We start from the raw sequence: 20,334 nt of genomic DNA on the forward strand, positions 1-20,334 counted from the left end.
ATATATATATGTGTATATGCCTGTTGCAGAGCTTGACTGTCCCTGAAAACTAAAAGCTTTCAATGTACCGAAAAAGAACCTTATGAATAGCAACAGTAAAACACAACAGGATCAATGAAGAGTATGGACTTACTGTTCAAACAGGTGTCTACCCACTTCTGCATCCACTGCGCTCAATGGATCATCCAAAAGGTAAATATCAGCATCCTGATACACAGCCCTAAAACCCACAGACAGTAACAGATATGTTACTAATAAACTAATAAAACAGCTCTTAAATATTCCTTTGCATTAGCAAATATATGCTAGTTTGCTATTTTGAAATTATTTATTTTTTTCCATTTCATATATTTTTCACATTACAAAATGTCATTGTTTAACTATATCCTCAGCATGTCCATGATGCAGTCTTCTGAAAGCACATACTATGCTTTATATACATTATATCATTTTTAATCTTATTTTGTTCAGAACAATGTATCAGTTAAAGTAAGAAATGGGGTTTTATTAAATTGCCGAATTTGTATAATAAAGGTGAAAAATGGTTGATTTTTCAAGTGTTAACAGGTTGGGATACCTAGCCAGGTTGACTCTAGCTTTCTGTCCGCCACTGAGGGTTGCTCCTCTGTCTCCGATCACAGTCAAATCCCCATCAGGAAGCAGCTCCATGTCCTGTACAAAACAGAAAGAACTACAGTATTAGTATACTACAGCTTACAACAACAAGATGTCCAGTTAATGTTTTATAGTATTTAAAGTTTTATGAAGATGTGAAGTTAAAGTTTTAAAGCAACAACCAAATACTAAAACTAGCAAGGCTGCATTAAATTGATCAAAAGTTACAATAAATGCATTTATTACAAAAGATTTCTTTTTCTGATAAATGCGGGTTTTTTTTTAAAACTTTATATTCATCAAAGAATCCTGAAAAATGTATCACGGTTTACACACAAAAATACTAAGCAGTACAACTGATAAGAGATTTGGAAGCAAAAACATTTCTTGAGCAGCAAATCAGCATATTAGAATGATTTCTGAAGGATCATGTGACACTGAAGACTGGAGTAATGATGCTGAAAACTCAGCTTTGCATCAAAGGAATTAATTACATTTTAAAACATATTACAATAGAAAACAGTTATTTTAAATTGTAATATTTAACAATATTACTGTTTTTACTCTAAAGAATAGTGTAAAACTATGTACTTAATTATGTTTTTATTTAAATTAAGTAATCAGCACATGTAATTAATTCATTTGACAACCCTAATTACAAAAAGAAAACAATAAATTATCTTACTGAGAGTTTAATTTACAAGTAGATGGAACAGGTTAGAAAGGCAAGAGTGAGATGGATGAATTAACTAATACACGTCTCACCCTTTTGAGCGCACAGGCTCTGAGGACGCTCTCATATCGCTGGGGCTGCAGCTCCTTTCCGAACAGTATGTTGCTCCGAATGGTTCCTGGAAAAACCCAAGGCTGCTGGGAGGCGTACGTCAGCTCACCTTTGACCTTTATCACACCCTTTTCTGCTGGGAGCTCCCCCAGAACAGTGCTGAGGAGAGAAGACTGCGGGAGAGAGGTGAAGATTAGTAACTAATAACACTCATGGCTGCCATGATCATTTCTATTTAAAATGCAAACCTGGGAAAACTGAAATCAGAGAATGGAATTATTGTGACTGACCTTTCCCGCCCCCACAGGACCAATAACCGCCAGAAGTTGACCTGGCTTCACATTAAAAGACACATTTTGTAAAGTTGGCGCATCCAGAGTCTGTGAAGTAGAGAGGGGAGAAGATATATAAATTTTAACATGAAAGAACTAACTGTTAAAAAAAAACTTTTCAAACCATTTTTCATGATCGGTGCATGTACAGAACCAGAGAGGCAACTATTTGTTCATTTGAGCATGATCTTGTAAGTATCAATACTAATTAACACAACATATACTAATTAATACATCTATTATAAAAATCAAAAAAAATCAAAAGGTGAAATACATAAGGAAGCCAACCAAAAAAAAAAAAAAAAAACACTTAAGAAACCTTAAGTGGGAACTATAGCAGCTTGTAGTTCTGCATTTCCAAAATCATAACTCGGGGGAAGGTGTGTGTACTTTCAAGGGCCTGGTCCCACTGAACTCACCTTGTCCCAGTAGCATATGAGATCCTGTATCTCCACAGACGCCTCTTTCTTATCCTCCTGAGTAAGTGGAACGTGGGATTTCACAAGCTCGTCGAGCAAGAGGAACTTCTGCATGTGAGAGAAAGACCACAGACACTTATGATGCATGAAGACAAGACCATCACACAAAAAAAACTGCTGTAATGACACTCTTACAGTGTAGTCGCAGTATTTTGGAGTTTCTTTGGTTGACACAAATTAGGACTGTCCGACAAGTGGAAGAAGTGGGTTCAATGTGAGGTCAAATCGGAAAATTAATCATCTGCTTTGTATATAAAGGCTCCTTTCTCTAAGCAGACACTCCATGATTACAAAATCTGCAGGTTCTTGACTTACGCAACATTAGCTGTGTCAGTGGGAACTTTGGAGTAGATCTAAAATTAACCCTGAAAATGACACCTGCAGCACTTCAGCACAACCAGACGAGCCAGAGATTTAGAAGCTGTTCTTGGCAAATCATCTTTCATTTCATTTATTTATATCGAAAGTTTATTTAGTACATTTATGCTGTATGACATATATAACATAAATATACTTTTATATTTATATTTGAGTTTGTGAGCATCAACTTGCTCATTTCTAACATGCAAATTTCTGTCTTCTTTTTCCTTATTTGTTGCATATTGATACATTTTGGAATTAATAAAAAAAATAAAATTATATATATATATATATATAGTTTATATATATTGGCAAATATAAAAGCGTTTTCACACCAAAAGTGAAATGAATAAGCCTCAGACTGAAGGGGAAGTAAATTTACGTCCGTACAGTAGAATGCAGAAGAAGAAATTGCAACACACTTTAGCAATAAAAAAAAAACACACAAATGTTCGTCTAGAGTAATTTTTGCTTAGTACGGTTGAACTGGATCATCGACGGTCAGAAGCAAAGACATTGGTTAATAGAATGGGAATAAATACATAAAGGATATTTGTGTTGTTTAACATTTAATTATTGCAGGTTTGCGTCATATTCTGAGTTGCATTATTTTTATTCATTTTGAGGAATACTGAATCTGTGTGTTTTTTTTTTGTGAGTGAGATGAATTAATGCATATTCATATTTATTTTAGAACTACAGTAACATCTTCTGATTTCTCTCAACATGGGGACAGGGGAGCTGTCAATCAATAAATTGAAAAAAAAAAAGTAACTTGCGTTACTTATTTGAAAAAGTAACTCAGATATTCTCTTGTAAATTAAAAAGTAATGCATTACTTTACTAGTTACTTGAAAAAAGTAATCTGATTACGTAACTTGCGTTACTTGTAATATATTACCCCCAGCACTGGTCGCTATCATGTTGCATGTAAGTCCAGTTATCAATTTGGAAATTTAAATTATTATTTTGAATTTTTAATTCAATTTTATGTACAAATTCCTTATATACTGGCAGTCTGATCAAATAATATGTCATAAAAGAAATGTTAACCACATTGCATTATGGGATACACTATTTCATGCAGTATGCACTGTTTTTTTCTCAAGACTATAACAATTTCCGTGACTCTCCCAGACCTGGAAATCACAATTCTAGGTTTTCCAAGATATGGGAACACTGTAACTTCACAAAGATTGGCATTTACGTTACAGTTCAAGTGAACCAATTCTGATTTTTTCCTCCCATGTGGCACAAAACGTCTTAAGCAGAAAAAAAGCGCATGGATTCTCAGACTGGTTTAGACATTTGCATCTGCCAATTAAGTGGACAGATCCGATATTCCCCTGTCAATACAAGTCATATGTCAATTAAAAAACAATGGTGGCTCAACCCAGTGGAGTCATGCTGAAGTTTTATGTCTTTTGAAACTTTGAGTGAGCAAATGCTTATATTATCATTTTATCTGAGTCCAATGCAAAGCATGCCGTTTTTACTTCCTTTTCAGTCTAAGCATTTCTGGGTCAGTATGTTTACTTTGGCTTGCAAACACAGCTTAAGCATCGTGTTAGAAAAATCAGATATAGTCATATATAGTGTAAATGTGGCCTAATGATGGCGGTCGTACCTTGATCCTCCGGATGCTGATGGCAGACTCGGACACTTTCTCGATAGCAGCAGGGAAGAACAGAGTAACGGTTAGGCGGACGGCGCTGTACAGCGACACGGCCACAAACACACGGCTGGCGGAGATTTTGTTGCCCACCAGAACATACACAGTGAACGTCACAAACAGGATGATTTTATTCGCCGTAAAGAACGAGGCCATGTTCAGTCCTCGGAGGTAAGAGCTGCTCATGATTTTTGAGATCTCCTTCCTACAAGAAACAAACAAATGAGAGTTTTTAGCTGTTTATGACCAAAAATCAAAAAGAGTATTATGTTATCTTCTTTGTTTTTAGAGAAAAACAAATTGTACACAAAACTGAATTAATTTGGTATTTATAAGTTTTTAAGGAAAAGTGCAAAATAAATTGTCCTAATTTTACCATTTCTATTTAGGGAGATTAAAGATATTCTGGAATATTTCACCTTCCATGACTCAAGTATTTGATTTTAAAATAATTATATATACACATACATTTTCCTTTAAAGTAGCACGATTTTTTTAATCGTGTGACAAAAGTTTCTAATTGATGAATCATATTTAGGTTTGGCTCTGAACCTCAGAAAGAGTGCATAACCCCAGAAGGAAAGAGCATGTGGTGAAACATGTGACTATGATTTATTGTGTTTTAACACTGCAGTAAGACTGATCACCACAATAAATTCTCGTAAATTACTTATTTGGAGATGGTTGGAGATGATTAACATCTCATTATGAACCGAGTAACTACCATAACAGAAAAATACACCATCTTCAGCATGCAAAGTTAATTCATGCACTTGAACTGTTCTTTTGAGCTATTAATTATTTCTATATTACGGAAATCAGTCCAGACAAACTGTCATTTGAACAACAAAGCTCATCGAAAATATCACAACTCATTAAAAATATAAGGGATTTTTAAGAGATGATAAAAGTGTTTTCACAGATGTTTTCTGAAGTGTCTAAAGCCTACTTGACACTATTAGCCATGACATGAAGAGCATCCTGTGATTGTGATTAAACCTTTCAGCTTCTTATGATTGCTTTTCCCTGATCCATTTTGTTTTTTCAGAGTAATCCTGAGATTGTACCTGTACTTTGAAAACAGCTTCCCAAACATGGTCTGAAGTGGCATAAGAAAGATTAAAACTGCCATGCCCGCAAGGCATGATGCTCCAATCTCTTGCCAAAGCAGACCAATCACAGCTGCGGCTTGCAGAGGCCCCACCCACAGGAAGTGCAGAAAAATAGTCACCTGGGACAAGAGAGGTGAACAAAACAACAGACAATTATATCATACCACTTCACTAACCAAAAAATGAACCAAAAAAATACCATGTTATTACCATGGGGGATGTGGCACTATAGTAACACCATTTTTTGACATGTACAAACACAATCATTTAAAAGTTTGGGGTTGATAATTCTTTTTTATGTTTTTAAAAGTCTTTAATGCTCACCTAGGCTGCAATTATTTTAACAAATATACAGTGAAACAGCAATATAGTGAAATATTATTACAATTTAAAATAACAATTTCTATTTGAATAGATTTCAAAATGTAATTTATTCCTGTGATGCAAAGCTGAATTTTCAGCATCATTACTCCAGTCTTCAGTGTCACATGATCCTTCAGAAATCATTCTAATATGCTGATTTGCTGCTCAAGAAACATTTATTATTATTATCAATGTTGAAATCAGTTGTGCTGCTTAATATATTAATAAATATTATAAGTAATATTTGTGGAAACTGTGATACGCTTTTAGGACTCTTTGAGAAATAAAAGAAATTTAGATTATATATATATTGTTTTTACATAAAATCAATATCTGTATTCCATCATCAGCGTTCATTTAATAAGCCCCTACATAGTGGCACAAAACAATGACGTATCATGTTGTAGTTCATGAGACAATATTTTAGTGTAGTACTTGGGACACGGTGTACTGCTTTTGTAATATCATATTACAAACAGTCCCAGAGATTATTTTTAGAATCTACAAAAAAAAAGTAGCTTAAACTTCAAAGTTCTTATTTCGGGTAACTTGGTCTGAACAAAAACTGAACTTCCGGTAATTCTTCATGGAACCCCTCTGATGTCTGCTGGTAAATGCAAGAGAAACGCTTCCAAATACTGATGTAGAACAATGACATTCCTACTACAAATACACAGAATAACTGTTCAGACAGAATATATATTAATAAATATTATAAGTAATATTTGTGGAAACTGTGATATGCTTTTAGGACTCTTTGAGAAATAAAAGAAATTTAGATTATATATATTGTTTTTACATAAAATCAATATCTGTATTCCATCATCAGCGTTCATTTAATAAGCCCCTACATAGTGGCACAAAACCATGACGTATCATGTTGTAGTTCATGAGACAATATTTTAGTGTAGTACTTGGGACACGGTGTACTGCTTTTGTAATATCATATTACAAACAGTCCCAGAGATTATTTTTAGAATCTACAAAAAAAAAGTAGCTTAAACTTCAAAGTTCTTATTTCGGGTAACTTGGTCTGAACAAAAACTGAACTTCCGGTAATTCTTCATGGAACCCCTCTGATGTCTGCTGGTAAATGCAAGAGAAACGCTTCCAAATACTGATGTAGAACAATGACATTCCTACTACAAATACACAGAATAACTGTTCAGACAGAATGAACATGGTTTAAAATGGTCATGCGTTTACTGAGCTGCATTAAATCTGTAAAGTCATGTTACAAGGCACACAGCCAACACTTCACATACAGTAACTATCCATCACATAATGATAATAACTCTGCTGGAGACTCCACTGGACTGATTAATGGGTGAGTTATATTGTATGTCAGAAACCACAACACATAAAAACTGTTTAACCCTTTAACTGTCACCCGTCCCCCTCTGTGGGACGCCTAAGTTTACTTCACTATATTACAATTAAATCCTAATCTAATCATGACAAACTATATATCGTTGGAAAGGTCTAAGACTCCTAAATAGATTTTACCAATGTTTTTGTTAAAAATTATGTAGGAAAAGTAATAGATTAATTTTTGACAAGAGTGCACCTCAAAAATCTACATATACAGGAGTTCTGACCTTTGTCAAAAAAAGTCGTCTTTGTTGCCTTTTTCTCTATCACACTTTAGAAATCATCAGAAATTATATATCAATTGAAAACTTTAAATCTCAAAATTCATCCTTTGAAACCCATTTTAAAATCAAACATTGCATTACCATGAAAATGGTACATCAATATCATGTTACAAAATGTTTTCGTTCATGAATTATAAAAATTTAAGTTTGGATCGTGCACTTTCACGTCTATGTTCAAAAATGTGAGTGACAGTTAAGGGGTTAACTAATCATTTTAATTTTCCAATAACCCAAAGTCAGATTGTAAATGCACAAAAGGTTAAGATGACCTATTTGAGACCTCTCCTGGTACTCTGAACGCTGGCCAATCTGTTACCCAGTAACACAAGCCCTTTACGGTAAATCACTCGTGCTGCCTTTGGCTGTTTTAACTGGAAAGTGAACTACACAAAACAATTCCCTGACCAAACAAGTACCATGTTTAAATCCATAAAAAAATAAAAATAAAAAAAAAATTCCCTGTGAGTGACCTGCTTCAAAAACAGGAAATGGACAGCCGGTGACTGTAACACTTAAGAGGAAGACAAATAAGTTATGGAAATTTCCTACCTCATCGAACTTGCTGACGTCATTCGACAAAAGGTTAACAATCTGCCCAGTAGTTGTCTGGCCCATAGCTGTGGCACTAAGGCACAGTGCCTAAAAGAAGAAACAAATCTAAAGGTTTGTGGGAGATACCGTGATAAGGAATTACCCTCAGCCAAGCCCAAGAATAAAAAAATAATTCCTATCGCTTTTATCTACAGACACTTTATAAAAAAAAGTGTGTGTGTGTGTGTGTGGGTGGGGTGGGGGGTGAGAGAGATGTGGCACACCTGCAAAATAGTACAGAGGCGTTTTATGGACCATTCTTTGAAGAACCCCATGTAAACATCATGTTATACAGATATGGTACTTATTAAAAATCCTGGTACTACCACTGTAACTTGGCACCTCCTCAGAAATTTTTTTCTGGAAAAGCAGGTTTGTGTTTTTAAGAAAAGCTAACCTTTCTGTAGATCATGTGACACATTGCAATGCGGATTTTCATTCCAGCTCTTTGGACGTGGTAAAAGTAGAGGTGGTGGAGTAACGCCAGACCCAGAGTGGAGAGAGAGACGCCTGCTGCATATCCATAAGCTTCATACAACGCTGCCATGTTATCGGGCTCATTTCTCTCAAAATACTGAATGAGTTTTCCCAAAAACACTGGTTGAATCACTTTAATCACCTCCTATAATGGGGAAGAAGAAACATCAGATAATAACAATGTGCAATAATTATGAATTAGACATGCACATTCCTAAAGACATCCACACCCTTGTCTTTACACGAGGAAATTTTGGTGGCAATTGTTTACACTCCTTTTCTACATGTAGGCAAGTAGAACCCTATATTTTTCTGGAATCTGTTTAAATGGTTTAATAAAATGTTGATAATCTTGATAAAATTATATCAATTGAATTCATAAAACTTTATTAACATTTTAATAAATTATGTTGTTCAATGTAGCCATTGACTTCAATAGTATGGAAAAACAAATACTATGTGGAAGTCAATGGCCACCGTGAACAGTTTGGTTACCAACATTCTTCAAAATATCTTTTGTGTTTTGAAATTGTACAGTTTTGGAAGTGGAGGGTGAGTAAATGACTGAATTTTCATTTTTGGGTGAACTATCCCTATTGGGTGAATAATTTATTATTTATTAAAAATGATGGTTATTAAATGAATGCGCAAAAATGTAACCACTAAATTAATCTTAAAATGTAACCAAATGAAAATGAAATGAAAGTATTGGAGCCGATACCGATACTGAATATCGGATCGGAGCATCCCTAAAATGTAGTGTGAATACACACTCGATTTATAGTTAACTAGAGGGGAGCTTCGCTGCCTTCACATTGTGTTCCACATACAAAATATCATGCAAAGCCCTGGATCAGAACGTACCTCTATAAGCGTGAACACTCCCAGTACTGCATATGATCTCCAGTAGCACCTGATAATGGCTTTGGTGAGTTTGGGTGTCCTGAGTTCTTTGGTTGCTTCTTCCACTTCATGGTCCCAGTAGCTATGAGTGTGGGAAAAAGAAAAAAGATGAGCAAGGCTTAATAAATTATGCTGACACAGAGAGAAATAGGATATCATAAAACAACTATAATACTCCTTTATTACCCACATTGTGTCATCTCACATAAAACATAACGGTATGATGACTTCAGCGTACAGACAAACTTGTTAACACTTAGTCTACAAAAGATTTCTCTATGAAGACATTTGTCTTTTTTTGATGAATAAATCTTGATTATTTATTACACAGCTTAAAAGGATGAAAAATGAGGACCACATAAGGTCCAGTCCTGGACCACAAGGGCCACCCGGTGAACAGGTAACAAGCGTGTATGTTGTACAGGCCATGTAAAACAACATATAAATGTAAAGAATACAGGTCACATGAAAAGCATTCAAGGCACACAAGAAACCAATCCTGACCAGAAACTAACACATTTTAGCCAAATCAGGAAAACTACTAAGGTGCTTCTTCAAAACAGCTGCTGAGCCTCTTCAGTTGATGTTTTCCAGCAGTAACGTCCGGCCGTAAATTCTACATCTGCAAATAACAGTTTACTTCAAGGCAGAACATTTGTGTTTACGCCTCGGCCCCAGTGCGCTCCAAGGTGCTGATCGCAATAAAAGCTTCACTAATTAATGTCATATCCCAGAGCTGTGCTAAATGAACCAGCACTGATCCATTTTAAAGTGCATGATTAGAGGCTGGAGAAACGCTGTGTGAGGAGGTGCTTTTTAATGAATGACAGAATTGTTCACTGTCATACATTTCCATGCATTCACGGCTGGAGATAAAAACTTTGCAGGAGACTGCTGATTATGAGTGGTTTTCTCCGCTGTACAAGAGGTCAGTGAATGATTTATCTGCTTATGTGTTTCTATGTAATAAAACCTCAAGGTGAAGAAAATACTAGCCTTACATGACAGGCAATAGCAAGCAGTGATCTTTATGTTACAGTGTGTTTTATTTACAAAAATCAAAAAGAGACAAATAATCTAAAAGAGCAAATAACCACCGTGAAATCTTGGATTGCACAGTAACAAATATCCATTAATACTCAAGTAACCCATTTTATTTCTGAAAGGTGACATATTTCTGAGTGAAATGGGATATTCAAATAGAGAAAAAAGTTGATAAGACAAAACTTGACACTTGCTAAGTAATTGGGAATTTACTGGATTGTGAAAAGGGACCATTCAATGGGTTTGATTCCCAGGGAATACATGAACTGACATGAAAAATGTACACATGGAACGTGGTATAAGTTGCTTTCATATAAAAGTGTCTGCCAAATGCGTAAATGTACTGTTATTGGTTGTGTGAGGGAATTACTCTTTTGAGGAGGCTTTTCTTTGATCGTTCTAATTCTTTATTACATAATTATTGGGATAGATTTATAACATTTATTAACAATAAATAAGTTTATATATTAAAATAACTGGGGAAAAACTATTGTTATGCTTTTAGGTAGAATGCATTAATTAAAAGGTTGCCTAAACAATGCTTAAGTAGTATTTGGTGTTTATCCATCCATTATCAAAAAGGCTGCATTGCCTAGAAGCCAAAAGGAAAGATGTTTCAATGAACTGCTCGTAATAAGACAAGACCATGTAACGTCAACTTAATTTCTGATTTCAAGTTTCAGTTATAGTCAACAGTGTTAGATAAAAATATAAATATATATATATATATATACACACACACACGTTTATACTTCACATAGTGAGTAGTCTGTCTCATTAGATTCAGGGTGGCTTCCTGTACACTACAAAATGAAAGTGAGCAGGAAAACCAGACGGGCCGTTAACCTCACACTCCCTCACGCCCTGCTCTCTGGATCCTCCTCCAAGAGTTCTGCTCATGTAATAGCAACAATAGAACCTTCCAAATTATCTGCCCTTCTGTTCTGGCTCTACAGATTATCACTGCAAAAAAACCCAATCCTAAATATTACATTTTAATGTCTAACTTGTCCCACACCTTTTGTGCTACAAACATGAATGCTCACCAAATCATGTGGCTGGAGAAGAGGTGTTCTATTGCTTTTCTAAGTGATCCGACTTTGACTTCAACCTGGCTGATTATCCAAGCCAACTTACAGCATATTTTGTCTACAAGGACAGTCCTTCTGTGAAAATCTGTTGTAAGGCAGAGTTGTGGTAGCTAATGAGACACCCCTTGTGGATTTTGAACACACAGTTTCCTGGGTTACCGGGTCTGATCTTAATCCACACCTCCAGGATCAACGGTCTCGGGTCCCACGTGCCCAACCAAGGCTCCTTCTAGGAATACTAAACCAGCCTAAACTCATTCCTTCATTTCAGTTTTCATACATTGTTAATGTATGGATGATTACAGAGATGTTCGCTAAAACTCAACATTGCATAATGAACTGGTGTGAGCCATCACTTTCCCAACACCTACTGGGAACCGCACTGGCCTGCGTTCTCATATTTCACAATAAATACTCTGAGGGTTTGTTTGAGAAGAGTCTGTTGATTAGTCGGTTTATTCCCAGCGGCTCACTCACCTCTGCAGTTCCTCCCCGAGTCTCTTGGACCCATCCTCCGGAAGCACTTTATACATGTCATCTTCTTCAAGTCTTCTCTTGGATCCGATACGGAAAAGAGGGTTCAGCCAGCTGACGTCAAATGTGAAGAGAAAAGAGGATTTTGGTCAACAGAACTCTTTAAATGTGTATACCAAAGGATGCTGAATAATTGATGAGTGATGACAGCCGCCTAAAGTGTACAAACCATATGTTTCATGACAAACAAACATACATACATACATACATGCAGGTAGGCAATCTCTTTAAAATGACAGTAACAGATGCTCTCCTCTATCAGCGTTGCACAGAGTGTTCCTGAGGGTCAAGGGTTGGAAAACAAAACCTAAAAACCCCTCTGACATTAAAGCCAAATGGCTAGATTTGCATATGGGTCCATAACATGTAGGCCTGTCACGATAACAACTTTTTGTTGTGCGATATATTGCCCCAGAAATAATTGCGATAAGCGATATTATTGTCATTTTAAAGACCATTTTATGTCACTGAATATATAATCATAATGTAACAGCATAATAATGCAAGAAGGCCTACACACTTCCAAATGACAACAGACGTTTAATTTTTAAGAATATTTAGATCATGGAAATTAAGTATACAAAAAGTGCAAAGTAACAAAGAAAAAAAGAAAAATGGACAAAGAACTTGTCTGGAGATTTTTCCATCTAGATTTTTCCCTGACCTTCTTTTCACTGTAAATTAAGGGTGCACACTATTGCTGAAAAACACAATCACTCATGAACTAATAATACAAAATAAAATGGAATAACAACATCACATTAAAAATTATAAAAAAAATAAATAATGTGTGACAGATAATAAAATGAATGCGGTGTTAAACATACTTTTTTTTAAATTTCTGAATTAAAACCAGTTTTGAATATTTTCTGATTAATGTTAAAAATGGCTACTAGGTGGTGTAATTTTTCAGCGATTGTATGAAAAAAAATCCCATTAAAAGATAGAAATTCCTGAAAAAAAGGCTTGTTTGGCATAGAAAACAGACTTTTTTTTTGCTTTATAATAAAATTATTTTCTAAAACTTTTACCCTTCAAATCAAAGTCAGTGTGGTGTAACCAAAAAAACAAGAGGTCATTTTTTTGTCCTGTGCCAAAAAAACAAAACAATGTTATTACATTTTCAAAAAATAAGAAGTTTACCTTTTATGAAACCCATGATTTGCTTATGTCAAACAGAGTAATCCCCTTAAAAAAAGCTTTTTTTGAAAAAAAAAAAAAAAAAACTGAATTAAAAAAAAAAAACGTTATAAAGATAATGATTAAGCTCAATTCTTTTTAAGAATTACAATAAATAATTCAAATGAAGACTGAAGATTAAATTCAAATATGATTAAATAACGAGTCACTTTTTTCAAACTTTTTCAGAAATGTATGAAACCAACATTAGAACGTTCTAAGAACGTTTTTATCATGTCAGACCCTCTTTCGTCATTAACCCACATGGCTATTCCGGTACATGAAAGCTATTAAGAGTGAACACCGGGAAAAATACTGGAAATACTGGAAGGAAAAGAAGTGGGTGGTGAACAGGACCAGCTTTCCGCGTGTAACAAAGCACTGGATCAGATACACAACTGATGGAAAGACACCTAAAATCCTCTGAATAAAGAAGGCTGAACTAATAATGTCTTTAGTGTCAGAAAATGTACACATAAGGGAACGAAAGACACAAAGCTTAAATTCTTTGATACAGGCTGTTAATTTCAGAGGGAAAACACATAAAATGGCCCATAAGTTGATCATGTAACTGTCCCCCTCCTCTCTTTCTCCTGTATAACTTAGAGGCATAAAAACTTACCAGAAAAAGATCTGTGAGAAGAGATTAGCCGTGGCGGACGGGTTGCTCTTCGCATCTTTCTTTATGGGCTCCATATCGATCGCCATCCTCCCTGCAGTTCAGCCGGACACTGGGACCCCACGCATAACCTGCGAACAGTGCGACACATCTACCTTATAAACTGTTGTGTAACTTTCTAACACACTCACATGTCGTCGAGTACGTACAGGCGGAGGTAAACCCTTCATTTCCTACTATGAGCGCGCCTGTCTGATCAGCCATTGGCTCGACAATCCTTGGGTCACTCGTGATTGGCTCACCTCAGATCAAGCTGACGAAATTACGAACCTTACTATCGTGAAGACTTATCTTATGAATATTAATTAGGGCATACTACGTGATTGGCTCATAAGAAGAACGTTTACATCCTTCATACACACCTCAGATCAAGCTGACGAAATTACGAACCTTACTATCGTGAAGACTTATCTTATGAATATTAATTAGGGCATACTTACGTTGCTTGGTAACCCTCTTTGAGTGTTGCGTCAAGTGGCCTAATTAATATTAAGGAGCCCGCTTATTTACCAGCTTCGCCTATGCAGCCAATCGGTTAGGCCAATTGAGGCAACGTCACGTCGAGTAATTAATATTAATGAGCCAAAGCTTCACCATAGTATGATTTGCTTGTGAGCGACATAGTAAAAGGATGAAAGCAGATTTACAGAAAATTGCTTTGAGGTAGAATTGCTGAAGAAGTGAATGATGCAACTTTATGTTATTACTCTTTTAGGGCAAATACGATTCTGATCGACTATTCTGACACATGAGAGAAAGAGATGCACATTTGTAACTTTGATTGTGTAATTGTGCCTGGTACTTTTGGGTGAGGAGGCTTCTTGTCTACCATCTGTTCTTTATTAGCTCTGCATACACAACCCACTCATGCAGTGTGCTGGAAGCAATCATCTTTAATTAGAGTGTCTAAAAAGAGAAAAACAAAAAAGCAACACAAAACAAATCTTTCTTTTCAAATAGGCTATATTGAATGATTCAAAATTCAATTGACTTATTCTTGTTGTTCCAAACCCATATGGCTTTTTTCCCGTTAAACATAAATGGATACATTATGAATAATGTTGGTTGTTTTTTTCCATACAATTACAATAAATGGGGACTGTGGGCACCATAAAAGTATATCAAACGAACAGACCAAAATGTAGTCTAGTCTTTAAAATAAAAACATTTATATGTGAACTCAATCAAGTGATTTATTAAAGACTTCAAAAGAACGATTTATTCACTGAAAGAATTTTCATTTTTGAGTGAATTTTAAATATGTCCTGAGAGAATTACATTTTAGCCCACTCACACATCTCATTCCTCTGTGAGAAACACATACTGCAACATGCACTGTATGTTTATTCTCTCTCTTCCTTCCTCTGTCTGTCCCTCTTTCTTGGATTTCCGATACAGATAAAGCACTGAAAGAGCAGAAGATGAGAGACCCACAATGAGACAGAGCAGGTGGCCGCTACACTGATAAAGGTAATGCTGAACGTGAGAAGGGAAGCCCTTTTCTGTAGCCTCCAAGAATCAGCCGAACATAATCTGTAAGGAGGAGTTACAGCTGTATATCAGGAATGATTGACTTCCACGCAATGTTCTGTATTGCAAAGAAAGCCTGACTGTTGAGTCATTATTACTTTGCTTAAATGTGAAATGTGAACATCTTAAATGTGAACTTTACACCAGAGGCCAAGCTCCAGTAAGGGATTACATATTTCTGCTGGAAAACTGACCCAGAAAAAAAAAGCAATAAAACATGGATCAGCGGCATTTCGGTTATAATAGAATCTGGTGATTATCTTAATTCTGGGAATTTGTGGTCAGTTGGAAATCAAATGTTCATACCAGTGTTTGAAAACACAGCAAGCTTGTGGATTCCTTATTGTTCTCACATGCAAATGTTTTATTCTAGGTTACATAAGAAAATTAGAGCCATAATTTATATTCTAAAACAGGTCCCATTTTTCCCCGTATCGCTGTGTAACACTGAAAGAGGCCAACTGTTAAAGGCACAGTTCATGCAAAAATTAAAACTTGCTGAAAATTTACTCACCCTCAGGCCATCCATAGATGAGTTTGTAGAACATATTTAAAAAAAATTTGCTTTAAATCACTTGTTCACCAGTGGATCCTCTGCAGTGAATGGGTGCCGTCAGAATGAGAGTCCAAACAGCTGATAAAAACATCACAATAATCCACAAGTAATCCACACAACTCCAGTCCATCAATTAACAACTTGTGAAGCGAAAAGCTGCGTGTTTGTAAGAAACAATTCCATCATTAAGACATTTTTAACTTCAAACTCTTGCTAAAATGTGAGTCCTCTGTAATAGTGAATCCTTTCTTAAGTGAAAAAGTGGTCTTGTCTGAATCAGGAGAGAAATATGCACAGATCAAGCACTGTTTACAAGTAAAAACAGTCCAAAACAGTTCTAAAAAAAAATATGCTGGTGGATTTTGATTTTAGAGGACAACTGGGGATGGACTTTATCACTGGAGGAAGCGTTATTATGGATTAGCGACAGTTTAAACCCCCTTATGATGGATCTGTTTCTTAACATGCAGCTTTTTGCTTCTCAAGATGTTAATTGATGGACTGGACTCGTGTGGATTACTTGTGGATTATTGTGATGTTTTTATCAGCTGTTTGGACTCTCATTCTGACGGCACCCATTCACTGCAGAGGATCCACTGGTGAGCAAGTGATGTAATGTAAAATGTCTACAAATCTGCTCTGATAAAGAAACAAACTATTCTACAGGATGGCCTGAGGGTGAGTACATTTTCAGCACATTTTCCTTTTTGGGTGAACTATTCCTTTAACCTTAGCTCTGTCTGAGCATCCCAAATGATATGCTTCAAATCTGTGTGGTGTAAATACAGTAGGTGCATTGCACATAATAAGCATGTACAGTCACGTTTATTTTTTCAGTCAAATTTCCCGGGACTGTCATCATGGAGTTCTGTCATAAACAGGTAAATCTTTTAACCTTAGTTAACCTTTGTTAAACCTTAGTTAGTCTTGCATGCAAATATAAACTAGCTTTTGTGTGACTCATTTAAGTCTTTCGTATTTATCTAAGAAGTCAAAATCTTTAGTCATGGTGATGTGAGGTTTGTGACCTTTATGCTTCCTAAAGATGAATAACTGCATACCTCAGTCAGCATGCTTCAATCTGCCTCATCTGAATGATTCTGCAATTATAAAACTGCCCCTTTCTCCCTTTCATATGGCAAGATTAATTTCACAAATGCAATTTGCAACAATATAATTGCATGTTGGAGGTGATACACGTGTTTAATGCGCCTCAGCACAGGGATCTCCTTGAGGGAATCTGTGGTTGCTATGGTGGCAGATATTTAGTTTGACGTTCTCGCTGACCTTGTATCACTCAGCAACAGCTCACCTGCAAAACAATTACAGGCTGTTTTGAGTCGTCCATCCCCACTGGTATAAGAGCCATATAATGTCTCTATAACATGTTTAGTGGAACTAGGGCTGTCACGATTTCAGATTTTTCACTACACGATTATCGTGGCCAAAAAAAATCACGATAACGATATATTGCGTAATCTATAGAAATCTTGAAAAATAAATAAACAAATCATCCTATCTGTCAAATTATTATTTTCCCCCCCTTTTTTGACCAATGAATAACACCATTGCATACAAACGAAAAATTACACTAAACAAAAGAGACTAAACTGCTAACCATTTTTAGTTTAGCACAGTGTCAAAGTAAGACCATTTATGAGAATATGAGAATATATTTGACTTTATAACTTGCCTTATAGCGTCGATCGAGTGTTTAAAATAACTTCTGTGAACTGATTCTTGTTTTATAGTATTCTATACAGTGATAAAGGCTATGTCAATTAGCATTGCAAAATAAATATACATTATCCATATGAAAATGCCTGAGATGGCTTGAAGAACACAGATAAACCATACACTGTTGCAATCGTGTGCTGATTCTCATCCTATTTCATCATACAAAACATTTATTTCTGCATTTTATTCAGCAGCGACAGCTGGATACCTTTGTCCATATAAGGGATTTCCTGGAAAGTCATTTGTTTTATCACTCCTTTGAGTTTTGCTTGTGGAATTTCTGCGCAGGGTGCCCTCCATTGTCGAGTATGAATGAAACAAATAACACATGAGAGTTTAATGCTTCATAATGGATTAATGGCGCTGGATTATTATGAGTCATATTATTGTATGAGCACTATTCATTTTTAAATATCTCCAATACCGGTATATTGCGACACTCCTAATTAACACGATAATGATATTTCATTATTTAAATATCACGGTTATCGTCAATACCGGTATATCGCGACACCCCTAAGTGGAACAAAAGTTATTAGGAATTTTTATTTATTTAGGTTTTCGTTGTCATAGGCCTATATAATAGATCAGTGTCATAGGTTTACATTAAAAAGAGACTCATGTCTTTTGACCCAATACCAAGCTTTATTGTTTTTGACCAGTAAGCCACTACCACAAATAGCAACCACATATTAATTTGAAAAAAAAAAAAATTATAATTTTAAAGTCATTGCTAAGTTGTTTTACGTATATATATATATATATATATATTTTTTTTTTTTTTATTGTACATTCCTGTATGAATCACATCGTATGCATTTATAAAAAATCGACAACTCATCTGTACTATTTTTTATTTTTTATTTTAACCCAGAATCTACATAGAAACATCCCAACAACACCCTAACATCATGTTACCAACTTTTGTGAAAATTCACAGTTTTTTTAGAACACGTAAATCATCTAGTTGGTTTATTTTGGTAGCCTATTCATTTTGTATAGGTTTCATTATGGTCCTGATATGGTCCTGATATGACATTGTTGTTATATTGACCTAATAAATAAAGTTATTAAATTAAATTATCAATGTAACTGATACTACCTGAAACATTACATAATTGTAATTGATGTGTTCTTGGCTGAGGCGAGCAGCTGTTGACTGAAGAAGCCTCATGTTTTGGTCAGGTCAGGTTATGTTTTGTAACTCCCTCTGGGGGGACGGAGGGAAACCATTAACAGGATCTGAGACTGAGAACAGGCAGGAAGACCCATCTGACCTTCTCTAACTGGTGCCTCCTGGTTACACAAACATGCACTCGAACTCATACAAAAACATTTACCCTTTAATTATTCTTGACAAATATGTCTTTTTTTTTTTTTATCACCGGTGACATTTAACTAAAGTGAAGATCTGTTATTTTAAGCTCAAGGTGAAGTGAGCACACCAGAAGCATGTCTGAAATTCTAGACAGTGAGGATATTTTACATGCACTCTCACACTCTCCAGTTCTTGAGGCACTCTATGTGCAAACTATAGTACAAAACATAATTTTGTTAGGACAAATGCACAAACATGAATAGGAGTGTTAAGTCAAAACCTGATGCTTATATATTATTACATACTTTTTTTGATGGTTAAAGGGATAGTTCACCCTCATGTCGTTCCAAACCTGTATGAGTTGCTTTCTTATGTTGAACACAAAAGAAGATATTTTGAAGATTGCTGGTAATCAAACAGTTGGTGGTTGCCATTGACTTCCATAGTATTTTTTTTCCTACTATGGAAGTCAATGGCAACCACCAACTGTTTGATTACCAGCAATCTTCAAAATATAAATATCTTCTTTTGTGTTCAACATAAGAAAGCAACTCATACAGGTTTGGAACGACATGAGGGTGAGTAAATGATGACAGAATTTTCATTTTTGGGTGAACTATCCCTTTAAAGAATCATCATATGAAAAAGGAGCTATGGTCTACCCAAATTCTTACCTCTAGATGGCAACAAAACTTCAGATTAGAATCTCAACCTCTCCAATTATTATCGTTATTATCGTTAAATAAAAATGAACTAAATAAATGAATAAATAAATAAAACTTTGACTTAAAAAAACCTTTTGAAATAAAGTAAATAACATTTATAAACATTTCATCCCAAACTATAATTTCAGATTTTTTTCAGTTTAACTTGATATATTAAAATAACTAAAACTAAAACTGAAATATAAATAAATGAAATAATAATATATAAATAAAATTTATATTATTATATTATCTAATTTATCTTTCACTCAAATTAAAATGAAAACATAAAATATAAAAATTTAAACTAATTCAAAATATTAATAAAAACTATAATAGCATCCCAATGATACTAAAAATAACACCAAACGAATCCTTTAAGCTAAATGACAAAAAACTAAAACTAATAAAAATGCCAAGCACACACACACACACACACACACACACACACAAAGCTAAAAATTTGACTAAACTTAAAATTAAAATATAAAAATAAAAGGTAATTCAAAATATTGATCAAAAACTAAATAAATAAACCCTCAAACTAAAACAAATGTCGAGAAACACAAAAAATATTGATCAATACTAATAAAAATGCCAAACACACACACACACACAC

At 35.0% G+C, this 20,334-nt stretch overlaps 2 protein-coding genes across 2 annotated transcripts in view; one reads left to right on the forward strand and one right to left on the reverse strand.

Moving 5' to 3' along the window:
* The window catches only part of abcc4 (ATP binding cassette subfamily C member 4 (PEL blood group)), a 35,369-nt gene extending 21,380 nt beyond the window's left edge, over nt 1–13,989 (reverse strand). The window contains exons 1-12 of the mRNA XM_016518502.1: nt 13,814–13,989; nt 11,956–12,066; nt 9,305–9,425; nt 8,361–8,585; nt 7,922–8,011; nt 5,250–5,473; nt 4,198–4,447; nt 2,151–2,258; nt 1,690–1,779; nt 1,381–1,572; nt 578–672; nt 134–220 (exon numbers count right to left, since the gene is read on the reverse strand). Of these exons, the coding sequence (XP_016373988.1) occupies nt 134–220; nt 578–672; nt 1,381–1,572; nt 1,690–1,779; nt 2,151–2,258; nt 4,198–4,447; nt 5,250–5,473; nt 7,922–8,011; nt 8,361–8,585; nt 9,305–9,425; nt 11,956–12,066; nt 13,814–13,899 (1,679 nt within the window). The 5' untranslated portion in view covers nt 13,900–13,989. The remainder of the gene's footprint in view (nt 1–133; nt 221–577; nt 673–1,380; nt 1,573–1,689; nt 1,780–2,150; nt 2,259–4,197; nt 4,448–5,249; nt 5,474–7,921; nt 8,012–8,360; nt 8,586–9,304; nt 9,426–11,955; nt 12,067–13,813) is intronic.
* The window catches only part of LOC107713083 (claudin-10-like), a 29,320-nt gene continuing 22,944 nt past the window's right edge, over nt 13,959–20,334 (forward strand). The window contains exons 1-2 of the mRNA XM_016518503.1: nt 13,959–14,011; nt 15,269–15,340. The gene's annotated coding sequence lies outside the window, so the exon portion shown is untranslated. The remainder of the gene's footprint in view (nt 14,012–15,268; nt 15,341–20,334) is intronic.

The sequence above is a fragment of the Sinocyclocheilus rhinocerous genome, unplaced genomic scaffold, assembly GCF_001515625.1.
Source record: "Sinocyclocheilus rhinocerous isolate Xijiao unplaced genomic scaffold, SAMN03320098_v1.1 scaffold1982, whole genome shotgun sequence".
Classification (NCBI taxonomy): Eukaryota; Metazoa; Chordata; class Actinopteri; order Cypriniformes; family Cyprinidae; genus Sinocyclocheilus; species Sinocyclocheilus rhinocerous.